At 55.2% G+C, this 19859-nt stretch overlaps 1 protein-coding gene across 2 annotated transcripts; it reads left to right on the top strand.

Annotated features, from left to right (window-relative positions):
• Positions 1–1324: 1324 nt before the first annotated feature.
• Positions 1325–19497, top strand: TIMM44 (translocase of inner mitochondrial membrane 44). Of its 2 annotated transcripts, XM_030936399.1 has the most exons (13): positions 1325–1546; positions 4080–4175; positions 8114–8284; positions 11199–11279; positions 11990–12139; positions 12226–12365; positions 12658–12743; positions 13294–13386; positions 13473–13597; positions 15029–15079; positions 18072–18161; positions 18443–18553; positions 18911–19497. In XM_030936399.1, exons 1-13 carry the CDS (start codon positions 1499–1501, stop codon positions 19028–19030), a joined length of 1362 nt encoding a protein of 453 aa, XP_030792259.1. In that variant the 5' UTR covers positions 1325–1498; the 3' UTR covers positions 19031–19497. The 2 variants fall into 2 exon arrangements, with proteins under 2 accessions (XP_030792259.1, XP_030792258.1); XM_030936398.1 differs by lacking the exons at positions 15029–15079; positions 18072–18161; positions 18443–18553; positions 18911–19497 and adding an exon at positions 14155–15022.
• Positions 19498–19859: the final 362 nt, after the last annotated feature.

Genomic DNA, 19859 nt, shown 5'->3' with positions numbered 1-19859 from the left:
TCTTAGCCTCCTGAGTATCTGCGACTACAAGCACGTGCTACCACGCCAAGCTAATGTTTTGTATTTGTTGTAAAGATGAGGTCTCACTATGTTGCCCAGGCTGGTCTCAAACTCTTGGGCTCAAGAGATCCTCCCACCTCAGCGTCCCAAAGTGCTGGGATTATAGGCATGAGCCACTGGGCCCGGCCGAACTCCGTACCTTCAACCACAACTAAGAATCCATATTTCTAGCCCAGACCTGATTCTCAGCAACACACCTGTGTACACCAACTGCTTAGTGTGCTCCTCTTGGCATCACGACATCTCCAACAAAGCCAGAGTGGAAGCCCTCATCTCTTACTCCCACCTCGAGGGGGTGCTCCTGAGATGGAGAACACAAGTCTGTCCAGCCCAGAAGCCAGGAATGCATGCCCTCCGGGGCCAAGCTGCCTCCCTTTGAAAGAATGAAGTCCCATAAACCCATATCACAGGTTAATAATGCAAAAGGACTGGGCGCGGTAGCTCACGCCTGTGATCCCAGTGACTCAGAGGCTGAGGCAGGAGGATCGCTTGAGCTTGGGAATTGGAGGCTGCCGTGAACTAGATTACGACACTGCACTCTAGCCTGGGTGACAGAGCAAGGCTCTGGCTCTTTAAAAAAAAAAAAAAAAAAAAAAAAAAAGCTCCAATAAGGCAAACAGCAACAGCAACATACATTAACTCTCCCAGGGGACCAACCCTCCTCATCACCCGATTGCATGGCCATGTTAAAATCACGCCACTTGGTGGCGGCATTCTTCAAATGGAAAATAGCATCTGGGGTGCTGAAATGACAAAGGCCTGAGCTTCCTCGGGTCAGGGAGTGTCAATTCACACTGAATCGAAATAGGGCTGGACCACAGTCAGCCTGCTCTCAGCTTTGCCTTCTTATTCGGGGTCAAAACCAACAGGCGTCTTCCCAAAGCGCCGCACAAGAGTGGGCGGGCTCCTTCGCTTTCCTGGAGCAACTCACTTGCTGGTATCTCAGTCATTGTCAATCAGTCAGTCATTGCAGGGACAGCCATAGGCAATTACTCTCGAGCTGGTCCGCCAGTCAATCATAATCCAATCGAATCCGTCCTTGTGGTCAGTGGATCCACGAGCCTGTACCACCTGCCACCAGCGCCCGGCGCGTTCTGTAGCGAAATCACCTCAGGTGACGGAATCCATGCCCTTGGGCTCCGCCCCTTCGTAGTCGCGCCCAATCACAGATCTGACCCTCCCAGGAGGGCCCCGTCCCCCTGGCCACAGCCAGTCACAGGCCCCGTCCTTCCAAAACACTGCCCTATCAGAGGCCAAGCTCTCTAGGAATTCCCTACCCTTTTAATGTCCCGCCCCTATGACGGACCCAATCGCAGGGCTCTTCCCTCCCCGAAACCTCGCTCCCGGACCGGCTTGTCTCAGGTTTGCGCCACTCTAGGCTGAGGCGGCGGATGACGCAACCGAGCCGCGCCGCGAGAAGGTCACACGGTTCTCCAACATGGCGGCGGCGGCGGCGCTGCGGAGTGGCTGGTGCCGCTGTCCACGGGTGAGCGGCGGTGCGGTGCTGGCAGGGCGGCCTTAAGGGTCTTCTGGGCCTTCGGCCACCAAGGCTTTCTTCTCAGACCCTTGGCCCTCGCGACCCTTGCTTGGGCTCCGTAGAAAGCTTGGGGTTGGATCGTTGGGTCAGCAGAAGCCAGGACAGGGGGCACGGAGCGTGGCCTGAGGGCGGGGACAGAGCTTACCGGGCAGAGGGCGGCGATGCGCGGAGCCTGGGAGGGAGCTGATCACCCTTCGCCCTCTGATCAGACTCCACGTGTACAGGAGAGTGAATGGTAGCCAGGGCAGCGGCGTCCCGTGGAAAAAAGTAGAGGGGAAGGCAAAAAAAAAAAAGTGAACTTCACAACTCTCGGTTAAATGTCAGGTCCGCTACCGAGAGCATTTCTTGTCTCGTTTCTTCTAACGTTCATTGTGGACGTGCGAGAGGTGGTTCACGCCCTGGCAGGCTCTTAGGTCCACAGGGCAGTGGGAGTCAAGACGTGTAAGGCGCACTCAGAAAGTAGTACTTCATATTGGTCGTGCTCTTCGTTTTTTCTTCTTTTTATTTGTTTATTTATTTATTTTTTGAGACGGAGTTTCGCTCTTGTCGCCCAGTCTGGAGTGCAATGGTGCGATCTCGGCCCACTGCAACTTCTGCCTCCCGGGTTCAAGCGATTCTCCTGCCTCAGCCTCAGGTGGATCACCTGAGATCAGGAGTTCCAGATCAACTGGCCAGCATGGTGAAATCCCGTCTCTACTAGAACCCCATCTCTACTAAAAATACAAAAAATTAGCCGGGCATGGTGTCTTGCTCCTGTAATCCCAGCTACTCTGGAGGCTGAGGCAGGAGAATCACTTGAACCCGGGAGGTGGAGGTTTCAGTGAGCCAAGATCAAGATCATCCCACTTTACTGCAGCCTGGGCGATAGTGGGAGACTCCATCTCAAAAAAAAAAAAAAAAAAAAAATGTTATCCTCAAGTAAATGCAGGAGATGGTAGGCACCTGTGTAAGTTTGGGATGTTCCATGGGGTTCTCAGAGGTAGGAGGCAGAGAACAGAGAGAAAATCGGCCCAGGAAATGTGGAAATGGTGGAGAAGTTGTACCTGGTCTTTTGACATCAACACACCAGGTTCAGGTGCCGAATTGAACAGGACTTTCACAGAGCTTTTTTTTTCCCCCTAGTTTTTTGTGGAGGCAGGGTCTTGCTATGTTGCCCAGGCTGGTCTCAAACTCCTGAGCTCAGATGATCCTCCCACCTCAGCCTCCCAAAGTATTGGGATTACAGGCATGAGCCACCAGCTCAGTGCCTGCACAGAACTTAAAGTTCATCATTTGGTAGGGGAATAAACTGCCTTTTATTTTTATTTGATTTTTTTTTTCTGAGACAAAGTCTTGCTCTGTCACCCAGGCTGGAGTGCAGTGGCACGATCTCGGCTCACTGCACCCTCCGCCTCCCGGGTTTAAGCAATACTCCTGCCTCAGCCTCCCAAGTAGCTGAGACTACAGGTGTGTGCCACCATGCCCAGCTAATTTTTGTATTTTTGGTAGAGACAGGATTTCACCATGTTGGCCAGGCTGATCTCGAACTCCTGGCTGGGTGATCCACCCACCTCAGCCTCCTAGCGTGTTGGGGTTACAGGCGTGAGCCACCACACCCGGCCAGCAAGTGCCTTTTACATGAGGTCAGCCAAGTCTTTGCCCAGAGTGACTCCCCTAAATTATTCTGTTTATAGCCCAACCCTTGAAGGGGACATTGTAGGTTTATTCCAGAGTTGTCCCTGGGGACATTATCGATGTTTGTGTCTGAAAATCCAATTCTCTCATCTTTGGAGGCTGGCAGAAATGGGGTGGGCTCGCAAGAGAAGACTGCTTGCCACTACCATAGAAGCTTAGAGTGCCTACTTTCAGACTAAGAAATTAAATTGTACTGGTACATTTAGCCTTCTTCCCCCCATGGGTTGGCATTTCCTGGGACCTGTCTATTTTCCCCCAGTTTCAGGGGCACGAGGATAGATGTAGGCCCTGGAGGTACAGACACAACATTTTCTCTTTCTACCAGCTTCTACTTGCTTCTCAGACTTTGGGAAGATTACGGAGTGTCCGGCATGCATCAGGCATAAGATAAAAATTGGCCAATGAGGCCAGGTGTGGTGGCTCATGCCTGTAATCCCAGCACTTTGGAAGACTGGGGGAGAGGTGGATCACTTGGTCAGGAGTTCGAGACCAGCCTGGCCAACATGGCAAAAACCCTTCTCTCCTAAAAATACAAATACTGGCCAGGTGTGATGGTGCATACCTGTAATTCCAGCTACTCAGGAGACTGAGGCAGGAGAATCGCTCGAACCTGGGAGGTGGAGGTTGCAGTGAGCCGAGATCGTATTACTGCACTCCAGCCTGGGCAACAGACTGAGACTCTGTCTCAAAAAAAAAAAAAAATTGGCCAGTGAGTTGCAGGCGACCCCTGCTGTTTTGTGTGTGGTCTGCTTACTTCTTGGTCAGCCTCTTGTTAGAATGGATCTTTCTCGTCTCTTCCCCCAATTAGAGATGCCTCGGCAGTGGAATCCAATTCCTTTCCAGCCACAACCTACTCCACGGGTCGACCTATCAGATGCGCCGGCCGGGCGGAGAGCTGCCACTGGTGAGTGACTCAGGATGCTCAGGCCAGCAGACACAGGGGAGGCCTGAAAATTCCGATCCCATTGGCAGGAGGGAGGTTGTGGGGCTGTGGAGGTGGCTCACACCATCTCAGTGGTGGGCCTTCTGTGTCTGGGGTCTTCTGAATGACAGATCCCAGCGTGCCTGGCCTTCTCGGTTGCAGAAACACTTGACCTGCCTCTTGCTTGATGTCGTTAGGGGATAAGGTGCTGTCAGAATAGCCCATTGTGTTGGCTCTAATGCATGGAGGAGACCCCTGTATTGAACTGAATTCTACTTCCCCGTGACCTCTGCCAGTGGGTGCCTCACCAAGCATGGCTATTTCCTTTCCTGGAAGATAGCCCTTTGATCATTGGTAGAGTCATCTCATCACACCCAGAACTCAGTTTATCCTGGTCACTCCTCTTCAACTGTGCTTCTGTTGGTGTCTCAGCATCATGAGGACAGAAGCCCAAAACCTGACTCCCTTCCCCAGATCGGTACATTTGGGCAGCGCGCACATTCTCTCTCTCTCTCTCTGCGCGCCCAGAGCCTCAGCTCAGCTGCCTCCTCGCAGGCAGCTACCTACCTCTCCAGTCCTGTCCTGGGGCCATCGTGGGTGTGGGACAGGACCTGTGACTCTTTCCCTTACTTGTCCAGTCTCCCGTCACACACACCACACTCCCAGGGTTTGTAGCCCAAGAGTCTCTGGTAGGGCTGCCATAAGGTTGTGTGATCCTGATGGTCTTACTTGGAACTTGGGCTTCCCCTGGAGAAAGGCTAGCCAGGGTGGCATCTGAATGGGACTGCAGCCTGCTGACAGGAGGCCTGGCCACCTGTCCTGGGGAGCAGCATTGGGCTTTTTTTTTTTTTTTTTTTTTTTTGAGACGGAGTCTTGTTCTGTCACCCAGACTGGAGTGCAGTAGCCAGATCTCAGCTCATTGCAAGCTCCGCCTCCTGGGTTTACGCCATTCTCCTGCCTCAGCCTCCCGAGTAGCTGGGACTACAGGCGCCCGCCACCACACCCGGCTAGTTTTTTGTATTTTTCAGTAGAGACGGGGTTTCACTGTGTTAGCCAGGATGATCTTGATCTCCTGACCTCGTGATCCGCCCGTCTCGGCCTCCCAAAGTGCTGGGATTACAGGCTTGAGCCACTGCGCCCGGCCTTGGCTTTTTTTTTTTTTTTAAAGACAGGGTCTCACTCTGTGCCTAGGCTGGGGTGCAGTGGCACTATCACGGCTCACTGCAGCCTTGAACTCCTGGGCTTAAGTGATCCTCCCACCTCAGCCTCCTGAGTAGCTGGAATCACAGCCGTGTGACTCCACACCTGAGCACTAGGCTGGATGCAGCTTTCTCTTGTAGCTTGACAGGAGCCAGGGAGGGGATCCCACTTAGAGCTCGTATACCCAACACAGCTGTGGAAAAGTTGACCACTTCCCCCTAATTTGATTATCGTATGATCATTCATTAAACTGTTTCTCTGTTTGGTTTTGTTTCTTTTTTTTTTTTTTTTTTTTTTTTTTTTTTGAGAAGGAGTCTCGCTCTGTCACCCAGGCTGGAGTGCAGTGGCCAGATCTCAGCTCACTGCAAACTCCGCCTCCCGGGTTTACGCCATTCTCCTGCCTCAGCCTCCCGAGTAGCTGGGACTACAGGCGCCCGCCACCTCGCCCGGCTAGTTTTTTGTATTTTTTTAGTAGAGACGGGGTTTCACCGTGTTAGGATGGTCTCGATCTCCTGACCTCGTGATCCACCCGCCTCGGCCTCCCAAAGTGCTGGGATTACAGGCTTGAGCCACCGCGCCCGGCCTGGTTTTGTTTCGTTTTGTTTTTTGAAACAGAGTCTCACTCTGTCGCCCGGGCTGGAGTACAGTGGCAAGATCTTGGCTCACTGCAACCTCCACCCCCAGGTTCAAGCAATTCTCCTGCCTCCGCCTCCTCAGTAGCTGGGACTACAGGCACTCACCACCACACCTGGCTTGATTTTTGTATTTTTAGTAGAGACAAGGTTTCACCATGTTGGCCAGGCTTGTCTTGGACTCTTGGCCTCAAGTGATCCGCCCACCTGGGCCTCCCAAAGTGCTGGGATTACAGGCATGAACCACTGCGCCCAGCCTGCCTTTTTTTTTTTTTTTGAGATGGAGTCTTATTCCGTCGCCCAGGCTGGAGTACAGTGGCGTGATCTCAGCTCACTGCAACCTCCGCCTCCCATGTTCAAGCAATTCTCCTGCCTCAGCCTCCCGAGTAGCTGGGATTACAGGCACCCACCACCACACCCAGCTAATTTTTGTATTTTTAGTAGAGACAGGGTTTCCCTATGTTGGTCAGGCTGGTCTGGAACTCCTGACCTCAAGTGATTCACCCACCTTGGCCCCCAAAAGTGCTGAGATTACAGGCGTGAGTCACTGCACCCAGCCTTGTTTTGCTTTTACAAGGCTTTATCTTTTTGAGCAGTTTTAGGTTTACAGAAAAATCGAACAGAATGTCCAAAGAGTTGCCATGCCCCTCCTCTCCCATCCAGCACACAGTTTTCTATTCTTCACCTCCTGCATTAGTGTGGCGCATCTGTTACAATTGACTGGATGTTGATACATTATTATTAACAAACACATAGTTTACCTTCTGGTTCCCTCTTGGTGGTGTAGGTTCTCTGTGTAGCCATGATTACAGTATCATAATAGTAGTTTCACGGCCCTAAAATTTTTCTGTGTTCCCCTCACTCATCTCACCCTCTCCCTGCCAACCCCTGGCAACCACTGATCTTTTACTGTCTCCAGAGTTTTGCCTTTTCCAGAATGTTCTATAGTTGGAATCAGACAGTATGTAGCCTTTTCAGATTAGCTTCTTTCACTTACTGTGATATACATTTAAGGTTCTTTTATGTCTTTTCACAGCTTGAGAGCGTATTTCTTGTTTTTTTAAAAAAATTATTATTATTATTATTATTATTATTTATTTTTGAGATGGAGTCTCACTCTGTCCCCCAGGATGGAGTGCAGTGGCATGATCTCGGCTCACTGCAGGCTCCACCTCCTGGGTTCACGCCATTCTCCTGCCTCAGCCTCCCAAGTAGCTGGGACTACAGGTGCCTGCCACCACACCCGGCTAATTTTTTGTATTTTTAGTAGAGATGGGGTTTCACTGTCTTAGCCAGGATGGTCTCGATCTTCTGACCTCGTGATCCCCCCACCTCGGCCTCCCAAAGTGCTGGGATTGCAGGCATGAGCCACCACGCCCAGTCTTTTTTAAAAATTATTTTGTTTTGTTTTATTTTATTTTATTTTATTTTATTTTATTTTATTTGAGATAGAGTCTCGCTCTGTCACCCAGACTGGAGTGTAGTGGCATAATCTTGGCTCACTGCAGCCTCTTCCTCCCGGGTTCAAGCAATTCTCGTGCCTCAGCCTTCTAAGTTGCTGGGACTAAAGGCACACACCACCATGCCCGGCTAACTTTTGCATTTTTAGTAGAGATGAGGTTTTACCATTTTGGCCAGGCTGGTCTCAAACTCCTTACCTCAGGTAATCTGCCCACCTCAGCCTCCCAAAGTACTGGGATTATAGGCATGAACCATCGCGCCCGGCCTGTTTTTTAAATAGGGTGTTATGTTGCCTAGGTTGGTCTCAAACTCATGGCCTCAAGCAATCCTCCCTCCTCAGCCTCCTAAAGTGCTGGTATCACAGGTGTGAGTCACTGCACCTGGCTGAGAGCTCATTTTTTTTCAGCACTGAATAATATTCTATTGTCTGGATATACCACCCTTTTATCACCTACTATTTCTTTGTCTTTTATTATTATTATAAAAGAGATAGCTAATCATCATTAAATGCACATCAACAGAAAAGAGAACATTTAGAAAAATCCCTCAGAGTCCCTCTGTGGGGCAGTTCATTGCATGTTCTTCTAGTATGTTCTTTAAATTTTTTTTCTTGTACATTCTTTCTAGTCCAGATCATATTCTTCTGGAAACAGAAAAGGCTTTCTGTCCGGCTTGCTAGATAATGTCAAACAAGAATTAGCCAAAAACAAAGAAATGAAAGAAAGTATAAAAAAATTCCGTGACGAGGCCAGAAGGCTAGAAGAATCAGACGTGCTCCAGGAGGCCAGAAGGAAATACGTGAGTTTCTTTGCTGCTTTTTTTTTCCCCCCACCTAGGCTGGAGTGTAGTGGCGCGATCTTGGCTCACTGCAACCTCCACCTCCCAGATTCAAGTGATTCCCCTGCTTCAACTTCCTAAATAGCTGGGCTTACAGGCATGCACCACCACGCCCAGCTAATTTTTGTATTTTTAGTAGAGACGGGGTTTCACCATGTTGGCCAGGCTGGTCTCGAACTCCTGACCTCAAGTGATCCACCCTCCTAAGCCTTCCAAAGTGCTGGGATGACAGGCGTGAGCCACCGCATTAGGCCCCTTTGCTTCTTACCTTTCTTGGTTGACATGTTTGTTTCCAGGGCCAGGGTTTCTCCAGGCCAGGGACAGCCAGAGGAGCTCAGAGCTGGATGGCTGGGGACAGGGTGGCTTGTGAGGAAGTGAGGTCATTGCTCTGATGCACTAGTGAGAGGGAGCCAGGGGACAGGAGCCGGTCTCCAGGCCTCTGGGTTCTGCCATGCGACCATGCAGCGTTCTGTACAGCTTGAAGCATGGTCCCCAGACCAGCAGCAGTGGCTGCTCCTGGGAGGGGATGAGCAATGCAGAGGCTCACACCCTCCTAAACTGCCAGGCCAGCACCCGCATCTTCACAGGCCCCCAGGCAATTCATGCACACCAGCTTTGGGCTGCAGCACTCCTGAGAGCTCCCAGCTGTAGCCCTCTGAATGGAGCCGGGTGGAAACTGGGTGATGGCGCTGGTATAATTATTTTATTTTATTTTGTTTTGTTTTGTTTTGTTTTGTTTTGTTTTGTTTTGTGAGATGGAGTCTTGCTGTGTCACCCAGGCTAGAGTGCAGTGGCGACATCTTGGCTCACTGCAACCTCTGGCTCCTGGGTTCAGGTGATTCTCCTGCCTCAGCCTCCCGGGTAGCTGGGATTACAGGCGCCCTCCACCACAGTGAGCTGATTTTTTTTGTTGTTGTTTTTGAGACAGAGTCTTACTCTGTTGCCCAGGCTAGAGTGCAGTGGTACGATTTGGCTCACTACAACCCCTGCCTCCTAGGCTCAAGCAATTCTCCTGCCTCAGCCTCCTGAGTAGCTAGGATTATAGGCGCGTACCACTACCACCCAGCTAATTTTTGTATTTTTAGTAAAGATAGGGTTTCACCATGTTGGCCAGGCTGGCCTTGAACTCCTGACCTCAAATGATCCACCTGCCTTGGCCTCCCAAAGTGTTGAGATTACAGGCGTGAGCCACCGCACCCAGCCCTGTATATCTTTTTGTAGAGATGGGGTTTCACCATGTTGGCCAGGCTGGTCTCAAACTCCTGGCCTCAAGTGATCTGCCCGTCTCACGTTCCCAAAGTGCTGGGATTACAGGTGTGAGCCGCTACTCCCAGCCTGTGATTATTAATTGTCACTTCTCTTCTTGAGCAGCTGCCAAGCCCTGGCTTCTGGGAATGGCTTTGCGTTCCTTTATTTGTAAGGGCCCTGCGAGTCGGGTACCGTGTCCCCATCTTAACAATGAGCGCTGAGCCTGAGATGCACCTGCCACGGGTCCCGTGGATTTTGGTTTGGTTTGGTTTAGTTTGTGGTTTTTTTTTGTTTGTTTTTTGTTTTTCTCTTTTGAGATGGAGTCCCGCTCTGTCACCCAGGCTGGAGTGCAGTGGTTCGGTCTCGGTTCACTGCAACCTCCACCTCCCTGGGTTCAAGCAATTCTCCTGCCTCAGCCTCCCTCCCAAGTAGCTGGGATTAGAGGTGTGTGCCAGCACGCCCGGCTAATTTTTGTGTTTTTAGTAGACATGGGGTTTCATCATGTTGGCCAGACTGGTGTTGAACTCCTGACCTCAGGTGATTCATCCACCTTGGCCTCCCAGAGTGCTGGGATTACAGGCTTGAGCCACCGTGCCCAGCCTAGTTTGGTTTTTTGAGACAGGGTCTTGCTCTGTCACCCTGGCTGGAGTGCAGTGGTGTGATCACAGCTTACTGCAGTCTTGACCTTCCCATGTTCAGGTGATTCTCCCACCTCAGCCTCCTGAGTAGCTGTGACTAAAGGCATGGGATACCACGCCTGGCTAATTTTTTTATGTTTCTAGAGACAGGGTCTCTCCATGTTGCCTGTGCTGGTCTCGAACTCCTGGGCTCAAGTGATCCTCCCATCTCAGCTTCCCAAACAGCTGGGACTATAGCTCACATGCCCAGCCCTTCTTTATCATGAATGCAGGGGTCATCTGAAGACAGAGCAGGCTGAGTTTGGAGTGGGATGGATGGGGCAGGAGACGTAAGACCAAGCTGTGGTAGCTGGAGGCTGGATGAGGGGCACAGTGATGACAGGCAAGGCCACCTCCTACCACTGAGTGAAAGGCGAAGGCTGGGCCTCCTGTTCTCAGGTGGTAGCTGCCAAGCAGGGGCCCGAGTCTGCCGGCCTCTGGGCACGGAGCTCACCGTTGCGGAGACCCTCAATCCAAGCCATATGGGCAGCCAGGGGCCCTGGAGGCAGCGTGTACTGGCAGGTGCGGGGACAGAGGGGCTGCTGAGAAAATGCCTCTTGGACCTTTGGCTATAAGAGAAATGTCACTGCCGTGTCAGAACACACAGACTTAAAAACACAACGCTTGGCCGGGCACAGTGGCTCACGGCTGTAATCCCAGCACTTTGGGAGGCTGAGGCAGGTGGATCACTTGAGGTTAGAAATTTGAGACCAGCCTGGCCAATGTAGTAAAACCCTGTCTACTGAAAATACAAAAATTAGCCAGGCATGGTGGGCCCTGTAATCCCAGCTACTTGGGAAGGTAGGGCAGGAAAATCACTTGAACCTGGGTGGAGGAGGTTGTAGTGAGCTGAGATCATGCCACTGCACTCCAGTCTGGGCAACAGAGTGAGACGTCGTCTCAAAAAAAAACACAAAAAAAACAAAAAGGACACAATGCTCTTTACCTAGAAAACCATCGAGTCAGAAACCATGCGGACGAGCGAGGTGCTACGGAAGAAGCTTGGGGAGCTGACGGGCACCGTGAAGGAGGTAACAGTGCCTGCCTGCCTGGAGCTGCTGGGGCCATCAAAGTCCTCCGGCCGCTGGAGGCTGGAGGAAGAGTCGGATCCTGGGTGGGGGTGGCTTGGCAGCAGTGGGTGACATGGGACGTGCTGCCGCCCTCGTGAAGCTTTCAGGAGTTCTGGGCACACGCAGGGTGAGGTCAGACTGGCAACCTTGCATGACAGTTGACCCAGTAAGTCGGCAGCAGTAAGTGCTACTGGCCAGGACTCGAGGAGAACATGACAATGTTTTTCCTGCCTAAAAATAGGAGGGGAGGGGCCGCTTCCACCGCCTCCCGAGGGTAGAGGCAGGAGCGAGGACTCCTGGGGTGCTGCGGGCTCTCCTCTGTTGCTTGTTCTGTCCAACTTTGTCCAGCATGGGGCGCCCTGCCCGCCCTTCTTTCCGTGGGATCCCCTCCTTTGGGAATCCTTGCTGCCAGGCAGTTCCCGGGTCTCCAGAGGACTCCTCCCCATTTTGGAGAGGGGCCAGTTGACCCGGCGTCTCACTTAGAGCCCAGGGGCCAGCACCCTGGAAGCCATGGCGGTGTTCTCATGGCTCTGGGTACAGGAGCACAGAAGGCCTCTGCCGGCCTCAGGGAGCCAGATCTGCCTTTCTCTCTGGCAGGAATTAATTCCTTCTGCCCACCCCCTGCCCCCAGGGCCAGTGCCAATGCCCCCTCTCTGTGTCTGTCTCAGTAGAGCCTTCATGAAGTCAGTAAAAGTGATCTGGGCCGGAAAATCAAGGAGGGTGTGGAAGAAGCAGCCAAGACGGCCAAGCAGTCAGCCGAGTCGGTATCCAAAGGTGGGGAGAAGCTGGGCAGGACGGCAGCCTTCAGAGCCCTCTCCCAGGTAAGCCCAGGCCTGGGCCAGGGTGTGCAGCCTGGGGCGGCTGAACCCTGGACACCCACCCCAGCCCCGCTGTGCCTCCCTCGCAGGGGGTGGAGTCCGTGAAGAAGGAAATTGACGACAGTGTCCTGGGGCAGACGGGGCCCTACCGGAGGCCCCAGCGACTCCGGAAGAGAACGGAGTTTGCGGGAGAGAAGTTCAAGGAGGAGAAAGTGTTTGAGCCAAATGAGTAGGTGCCAGCCTGTGGCCCTCGCTGCCCCCATTTTGGGCAGCTTTCACTGCTGTCTATTTCGGGCGCCCACCAATGGTTCCCTCCTGGGTCCATTTCTTGAGTTTGCCTTTTGCCCAAGGTTCCTGGCTCCCTTGAATTTGAGGGTGAGAGGTAAGGGTGGGGTCCTCAGAGGCCCTAGGTTTGAGGTCTCAGCTGCCCGCTGTCCTCTGCTGCCCCTCCCTGCAGCCACAGGAGGGCACAGGGTGGCCCCGGCGCCGCCGCTCACCCCAGTGCCCACTCTCTTCCCCAGGGAGGCCCTGGGGGTCGTGCTGCACAAGGACTCCAAGTGGTACCAGCAGTGGAAGGACTTCAAGGAGAACAACGTGGTGTTTAACCGTGAGTGAGGGTGTCTCGGAGGGCAGGTGACTGTGTCCCGGGCAGTCGGCGGAACGCAGGGTGATCCCCCTGCATTGGGCACGAGACGGAGCCTCATTTTGCAGAGGAGGCGGCCAGGGTCAGAGTGGGCTGGTCACTTCTTTGCGGTCACCTGATGGTGTGGTGTAGATTCTGCTGCCAGAAGCCAGGCGCTCCCTCATAAGCACAGTCAGGGCCCCGAAATGAGCCGCAGGCCCCGTCCCTTGTCCTGTGCGGACTGCTAGAGGCCTGTGTTTCCTTTGTAGTGAAAGCAACAGCCAGCGGGGTGGCGGCCCATAACTTATACAGCCCCGCTAGGGCCGCAGCTGAGGTGCCTCTGCGCCTGGCCAGGTAGGTGGGCAGGCAGCGGTCCCCAAGCTCATGAGGATTCAGGCCCACATCCGTCCCCTCCCTGACCCCACCCGTGTCAGGGTGGATCCCGCAGGGGCCACAGAGAGCCCCTGGAAGCTGTGAGAGAGGGGCGTGTTTCTGGAAGGGGCCCCTTCTCCAGCACCTGTCCTGTCATCCACAGGGTTCTTCGAGATGAAGATGAAGTATGATGAAAGCGACAACGCGTTCATCCGGGCATCCCGGGCCCTTACGGACAAGGTCACCGACTTGCTGGGTGAGTGAGTCATCCCCGGACCCTGAAGGCTGGTGGTGGGGCCGGGTCCCTGGCCCTCCCCAAACTTCCGGCTCCGCTCCCTGCAGGGGGCCTGTTCTCCAAGACAGAGATGTCAGAGGTGCTCACAGAGATCCTCCGGGTGGACCCGGCCTTTGACAAGGACCGGTTTCTGAAGCAGTGCGAGAATGACATCATCCCCAATGTCCTGGAGGTGGGTGCCGCGCCCCCAGGAACCCTCCCAGGCGGCAGGTCCTGGCTTCACCACCTCCCCCGCCCCAGCCGGCACCCTGGGTGCTGCCAGGGAACTCGGCTGCCCAGGCTGTTTTCTGAGGAGGCTGGTTGCACACGGGCTCCTGCCTGGCTGCAGCTACCCCACGAGCTATGCCCAAAGCCCTTCCTGGGCCTTCCTGGCACCTCCAGTGCCTCCAGGTGCTGTTTCCCTCACTCCTCCTGCCTGAGGCTGTTGTTCCCTTGAGGTTCCTGGGAGCAGCTGCTGGAGTCTAGGGTTTATTTCAGGTGCCTGGAGCCCCTCGCCCCTTGGGAGTAGTGGGCGTCCGTCCTCAGACATCAGAGCTGGCCCCAGGCCACCTCTGACCCAGACCTGCGGCCAAGCGGGTTCCCTCACGGTGCCGTCCCTGGCAACCAGACCCTCGTTGGGCTTATAGATGAGGGTATCTTGCTCAGGGTCATGCTGCAGCCCGCCACCTACAAGCCTCTCCCTGAGGTCGGCGGCCTCTTGTCTTCCTTGTTGCCTCTGCCTCTCTGCAGCCCCCAGGATGCAGAAGGAGCCTGGACACCTTCGGCCCAGTCGGGCCAGGCCTCTGGGAGGCCCTTCATGAGACTCTCCATCCTTGGCCCCGTTGGCCGCCATCCAGCGTCCTCTTCCTCCTCCAGTTTCCCGTATCCTTCCCGCCACTTCAGGCAGGGCTGGGAGGCGGTGCAGATGGGCGCCATGCCCCAAAACAGCAGCCTGAGCACCGCAGTGCCTTCCGGGATGGGTGGTGGGTGCCGAGTGTTCTGGCCACCCGCCCCCTGCCGCTCACAGTTTTCACCACCAGCATCCGGCTCCTTCGCACTCTTCTCCCTGCTCCAGGCGCCTCCCTCCCCCGCATCGGATCCGGCCCAGGCTCTGGGATCCTGTGGAAGCAGCTCCCAGCCCAGTCACGCCCCCTGCAGCCCACCCTCCCTCTCGCTGCCCCCAGCAGTTAGGAGGCAGCCGATCCCATGGTGGGCCTTGCAGTCCGAAACGTGGTCCTGTAGGGGACAGAGGACGTGGGCTCACTGCGGGAGCCGGAGTGTGGGTCCTCATCTCCCTGGCTCGGATTCCTGACCAGGCTGAAAGCTGGGTCCCCAGCCACCCCAGCCAGACCCCTGGTTCCACGGGGTCCCCCCCGGGGGTGCCTTCTGGGTGGTCATCCGCAGGCAGCCATCCGCCTGTGCCCAGGCCAGAACCAGGCACTCACACCAGCAGGGACGGGCCTGGGGAGGGACACCCAATGCCACAGCTCCACCTGTGCCCCACAGGTGGCAGCTGGGGGTGTCCAAGGAAACCCCCCGCACCACTGGAGAATGTTCCTAGGACCTCGCCTGCTGCCTGATAAGCCCATTCTTGTTCTGGTGCTTATTTCCCCTTCCTTTTTAGGCCATGATTTCTGGAGAGCTTGACATTCTCAAAGACTGGTGCTATGAAGCTGTGAGTACTTTCTTTTTTTTTCTAAGGCCTAAAAAATCACCATGGAGAAGTTCCACTTCGGTGGCTCCGTTAGGGTAGCTCCCGACAGGCAGGACTTGGGCTCCTGGTGGGGGGGATCCTCACGTCTCACCCTCCGAGAGCCTGACACCGCCTGCCCCGACCTTCCATTCCTCAGTGTGTTACACATCTGGGCTCTCAGGCTGGACACCGGGTCACCCGCCAGTCCTTTGCTCCCAGACTGTAAACTCGGTTAGGGAGAATCCTTCTCTGGGCTGGTGTCTAAGAGATGGCTGGCTGGGGGTGTCCCCTGGGCCTGTGAGAGATCACAAAGCCGCCCATTTTACTGGGCCTTTTTTTTTCCTCCAATCTTAAAATAATTTTGGTTAGATCTGGGCACTGTGGCCCATGCCTTCAGTCCCAGCAGCCCAAGGTGTTTGAGCCCAGGCATTCAAGACTAGCCTGGGAAACAGCAAGATCCCATCTCTACAAAAAAAATTTTAAATGAGCCAAGTGGCCGGGTGCGGCGACTAACGCCTGTAATCCCAGCACTTTGGGAGGCTGAGGCAGGCGGATCACTTGAGTTCAGGAGTTCGAGACCAGCCCGGGCAACATGGTGAAACTTCATCTCTACTAAAATAAAAAATTAGCCAGGCGTGCTGGTGCACGTCTGTAATCCCAGCTACTGGGGAGGCTGAGGCAGTAGAATTGCTTAAATCCAGGAGGTGGAGGTTGCAGTGAGTCAAGGTCGTGCCACTGTACTTCAGCCTGGGCAATAGAGCAAGATTCTGTCTCCAAAAAAGAAAAAAATGAGCCAAGCGTGGTGGCAGGCACCTGTTGTCTCATCTATTAGAGAGGCTGAGGTGAGAGGATCACTTGAGCCCAGGAGGTCAAGGCTGCAGTGAGTCATCGCACCACAGCACTCCAGCCTGGGCGACAGAGCAAGACACTGTCACTAAGGAAATAATAGGCCGGGCGCGGTGGCTCAGCCTGTAGTCCCAGCACTTTGGGAGGCTGAGGTGGGCAGACCACCTGAGGTCAGGAGTTCGAGACCAGTCTGGCCCACATGGTGAAACCCCATCTCTACTAAAAATACAAAAATTAGCCAGGCCTGGTGGTGGACACCTGTAGTCCCAGCTACTCAGGAGGCTGAGGCAGGAGAACTACTTGAACCCAGGAGGCAGGGGTTGCAGTGAGCCAAGATTGCGCCACTGCACTCCAGCCTGGGTGACAGAGCGAGACTGTCTGGAAAAAAAATAAAAAGGAAATAATAATTTTAGTGAAAGAGAGTCCCAGGAGAGGTGGTTGCAACCGCGAAGCAGAATGAGGTCTTCGGGGGCCTGACTGCCCTGTTTCAGGTGGCTGCAGTGGCCTGGGGTGCATGCTGGGGCCGGGGTCAGGGAGAGTGTGGGTCTCCCACATGACTGTGGGGGCTGGGAGCCAAGTGGGGTTTGAAGGCGTCACCCACCCACTTCCCAGGCCAGAGCAGAGTCCTGTGTTCACCTCCCAGGAGTCGGGAGAATGAAGTGTGATCACAGAAACCAGGGCAGTGCTGGCCTCGGGCCAGAGGGAGCCCGCAGAGGTAACCCTGGTAACCAAACAGCCCCTGGAAGGGTGGGGGGAGCTTTCATCGGTGACCCAGGGCCGCCACCTATGGGGGCGCAGGTGAGGTTATGGCACTGGGTGCCCCTCCCCAGGCCCTGGGGAGCCTCCAGGGCATGCCGAGTTTTTCGGACCCATTAGCTGTCCTCACCACACGATCCTGAAACATAGATCCAAACAAAACATCGATAGTCTTCCCACACGGGGAAGGAGCTGTGTGTCTTGATGGGGCCCCAATTGCTTCTCGGAGTCAAAGCTTGGGGTTCGGGGGCCACCAGCAGCACCACGTACCTGGGGTCTGGTCCAGCTGTCTGCCCCATCCCTGGCAGCCTCCCTATCCCTGCCCCAGTCCATCCCCGTGGGGCTCCCAGCTCCCGTCTCCTCAGGCCACCTCATCTCACCCTATTCGCTCCCCGACCTGTGTGTTTCCCCGGCTTCTTCGTATTAAGCGATCCAGAATCTTTCTTGGCTAATTCTATTCTGCACCCAGCTCATAAACAACTTGGAAAAAGCAGAGGAGAAGATGTCAGATTTTCTTTTTAAATACTCCCCTGCATGGTGACTAATCCAGCAGGCATTTATGAGTTTCGATGTAGATTTTTTTTTTTTTTTGGTGTTTTTTTTTTGTTTTTTTTTTTTTGTTTTTGTTTTTTTGTTTTGTTTTTACCTTGGGACCATTGCGCCACAGCTGGCTCGCTTTGTCGGGGAGCTGCTGGCGCCCTGGAAACAGCTGAAGCTCCAGCCACATCCACAGAAGTGTTTTTAAAATGTCACCTTTAAGAAACCGAACAAGTAGGATTGGCTCTGGGTTTTTTTTTCCTCCCCTCCGCGGATCAGTCATTTCCATAAAAAGTAGATGCTATCGGAACATCTCATGGTTTCATGCCAAGCCCAGAGAAACCTCCAGTGAAAACGTGTCTTGGGGGCTGCTTCCTGTGCCTGGCACAGGCGCAAGGGGGTTGAGGGTGACACTGGGGGCTGGTCAGTGACAGAGGCAGCCTCGGGCTGAGGACAGATCCTAGAAGAGGCGTTTGATCTCAGGCCAAGATTCAGAGTGTGGTGAATATGGAAGTATTAGAGATCAGCCAAGGGGCCGCCAGCTTAGCTCTGGGAGTGGATTTGGGCTTTTGTTCCAAGAGAATCACCCACTTTGCTGATTAATCCTGTTTTCACTGGGTCATCTGGGTAGAGTGTGGTTCCCAGGAGAGGGAAATGTGTGATCTGGGCCAGTAAGTGGGTGGCACCTGCCTTCCCACTTGGACTTCGGTTCTTGGCCTCTGCCATTGCTGGCTGGCGGCAGGGCGCCCGGGTGCCAGGGCGTGTGGGCAGCGGCTGTGTGGCGTGGCGCCTGTCCTGGGCGGCATCACCCAGACGTGTCGGCCTCTCATTTCAGACTTATAGCCAGCTGGCCTACCCCATCCAGCAGGCCAAGGCGCTGGGTCTCCAGTTCCATTCTCGCATCCTAGACATTGACAACATTGACGTAAGCACCTCTCGCAGTAGGGGCCCGGGCCACCATCGGGAGTGGGAACTATGGCCCAGACAGGGCCCAGGAGGTGGCCTTGCCAGGGGCTGGGGGCCATGTGCGGGGCCATGTGCTGATCCGAGAGGTCTTGGGCTTGTCCCAGGGGAGGGTCTCAAGGGAGGCCTGGGCCTGGTCTGAGAGGCAGGGCTCACGGGGAGGGCCTGGTGCTGGGCCTGGTGCTGGAGCCTTCTCCCAGCAGGGCTGTCCTCTGAGGCCCACCCCTCTCGGCCCCTCTGCAGCTGGCCATGGGCAAGATGATGGAGCCGGGGCCGGTGCTCATCATCACCTTCCAGGCGCAGCTGGTGATGGTGGTCCGGAACCCCAAGGGCGAGGTGGTGGAGGGCGACCCGGTGAGTGCGGGAGCGGGACGGGGCGGGCAGACGGCACCGCCTGTCCCCAAGATCTGTGTGTGGCCACCCGGCAGGGACCCCAGCTCAGAGCCCCGAAGCCCTGGGACTGGGTGGGGATGCGGAGAAACCCCCGGGCCAGAGTTTGGGGTTGAGGGAGGTTGGAGACCAGCAGACCTGTCTTTTTTTTTTTTTTTTTTACCAAGGCCTGAGTGGTTCCTGAGTCTAGGCAATTGTGCTGGCCTCTGCTCCCAGCCCCCCGGGGAGGTTGCCAGTCTGCCCCACAGAGCCTGGCCCCTCCCAGAGCCGCCTGGGTTGTCTCACCCCTCTCAACAGCATCCTTCCCACCCCACCCTGTAGGACAAGGTGCTGCGGATGCTGTACGTGTGGGCGCTCTGCCGAGACCAGGACGAGCTCAACCCCTACGCGGCCTGGCGGCTCCTGGACATCTCAGCCTCCAGCACCGAGCAGATCCTCTAAGTGTGGTGCCACAGCCAGGGAGCCCTGGGCTGGGTCATCAGGCACAGAGGCACCGCGACACCACCTGCAGCAACTCTAGACCTCTGGGAACAAGACTGCGGGCTCTGCCCCCAGCTCTGCCAGAAGAGCTGCAAGACCAGCTGGCCGGGGAGGGGACAACAGGCTGCTGCGGGTGCCTGGCAGCTGGAGACACTCCCCCCAGGGCCGGCCCCTGCGCTGTTGCTCTGCCCTGCAGGGGTCCCGGAGCCTGGTCACCTGGGGTGCACACAGGCCACACAGTGCCAAGAGGCCCCAGGGCCCAGGGACTCCCTCCACAGCAGGGTGGGACCCGGGACCCACTGCTCAGTGGCCCGCTGGCCACGTCAGCCAAGCCACTTTAGGTCCATTTTTTATTTTAACAGTGCTCTTCCATTCTGTGCATAAGCCTGAGATTTGGAAAGAATAAAACACCGAATTGCAGAAGAGCAGCTCCGGAGTCTGAAGTGTCTTCTCTGGCGCGGGAGTGGCCGGGGCGAGGGTGGGGGTGGGAGCGGGCGGCTGCTCTGGGAGGCGGTCAAGGTCGAGCGAGGAACTGCAGCCGCAGTGGGTGGACGCCTTGCCCAGGGCTGGACCCTGGGTTGGAAGACAAGGCCCGTGACAGACAAAACTAGGGGGACTTTTTCATCCCAGTGACCTGCCTGAGCTCTCTGAGGATTGAGGTCCCCAGGGCCGGGGGAGCTTGAGTGCCCATGAGTGTTTTAGGGACACTGAGGTCCCCCCACAAACGGAGTCTGGAGTGGGGTCTATCGCAGAGGAGAACGCAGGCACAGGGCAGGCTGGGGGGGCCGAG

This window comes from Rhinopithecus roxellana, chromosome 8 (genome assembly GCF_007565055.1).
Source record: "Rhinopithecus roxellana isolate Shanxi Qingling chromosome 8, ASM756505v1, whole genome shotgun sequence".
Taxonomy (NCBI): domain Eukaryota; kingdom Metazoa; phylum Chordata; class Mammalia; order Primates; family Cercopithecidae; genus Rhinopithecus; species Rhinopithecus roxellana.
This window is presented reverse-complemented; position numbering and strand designations above follow the sequence as displayed.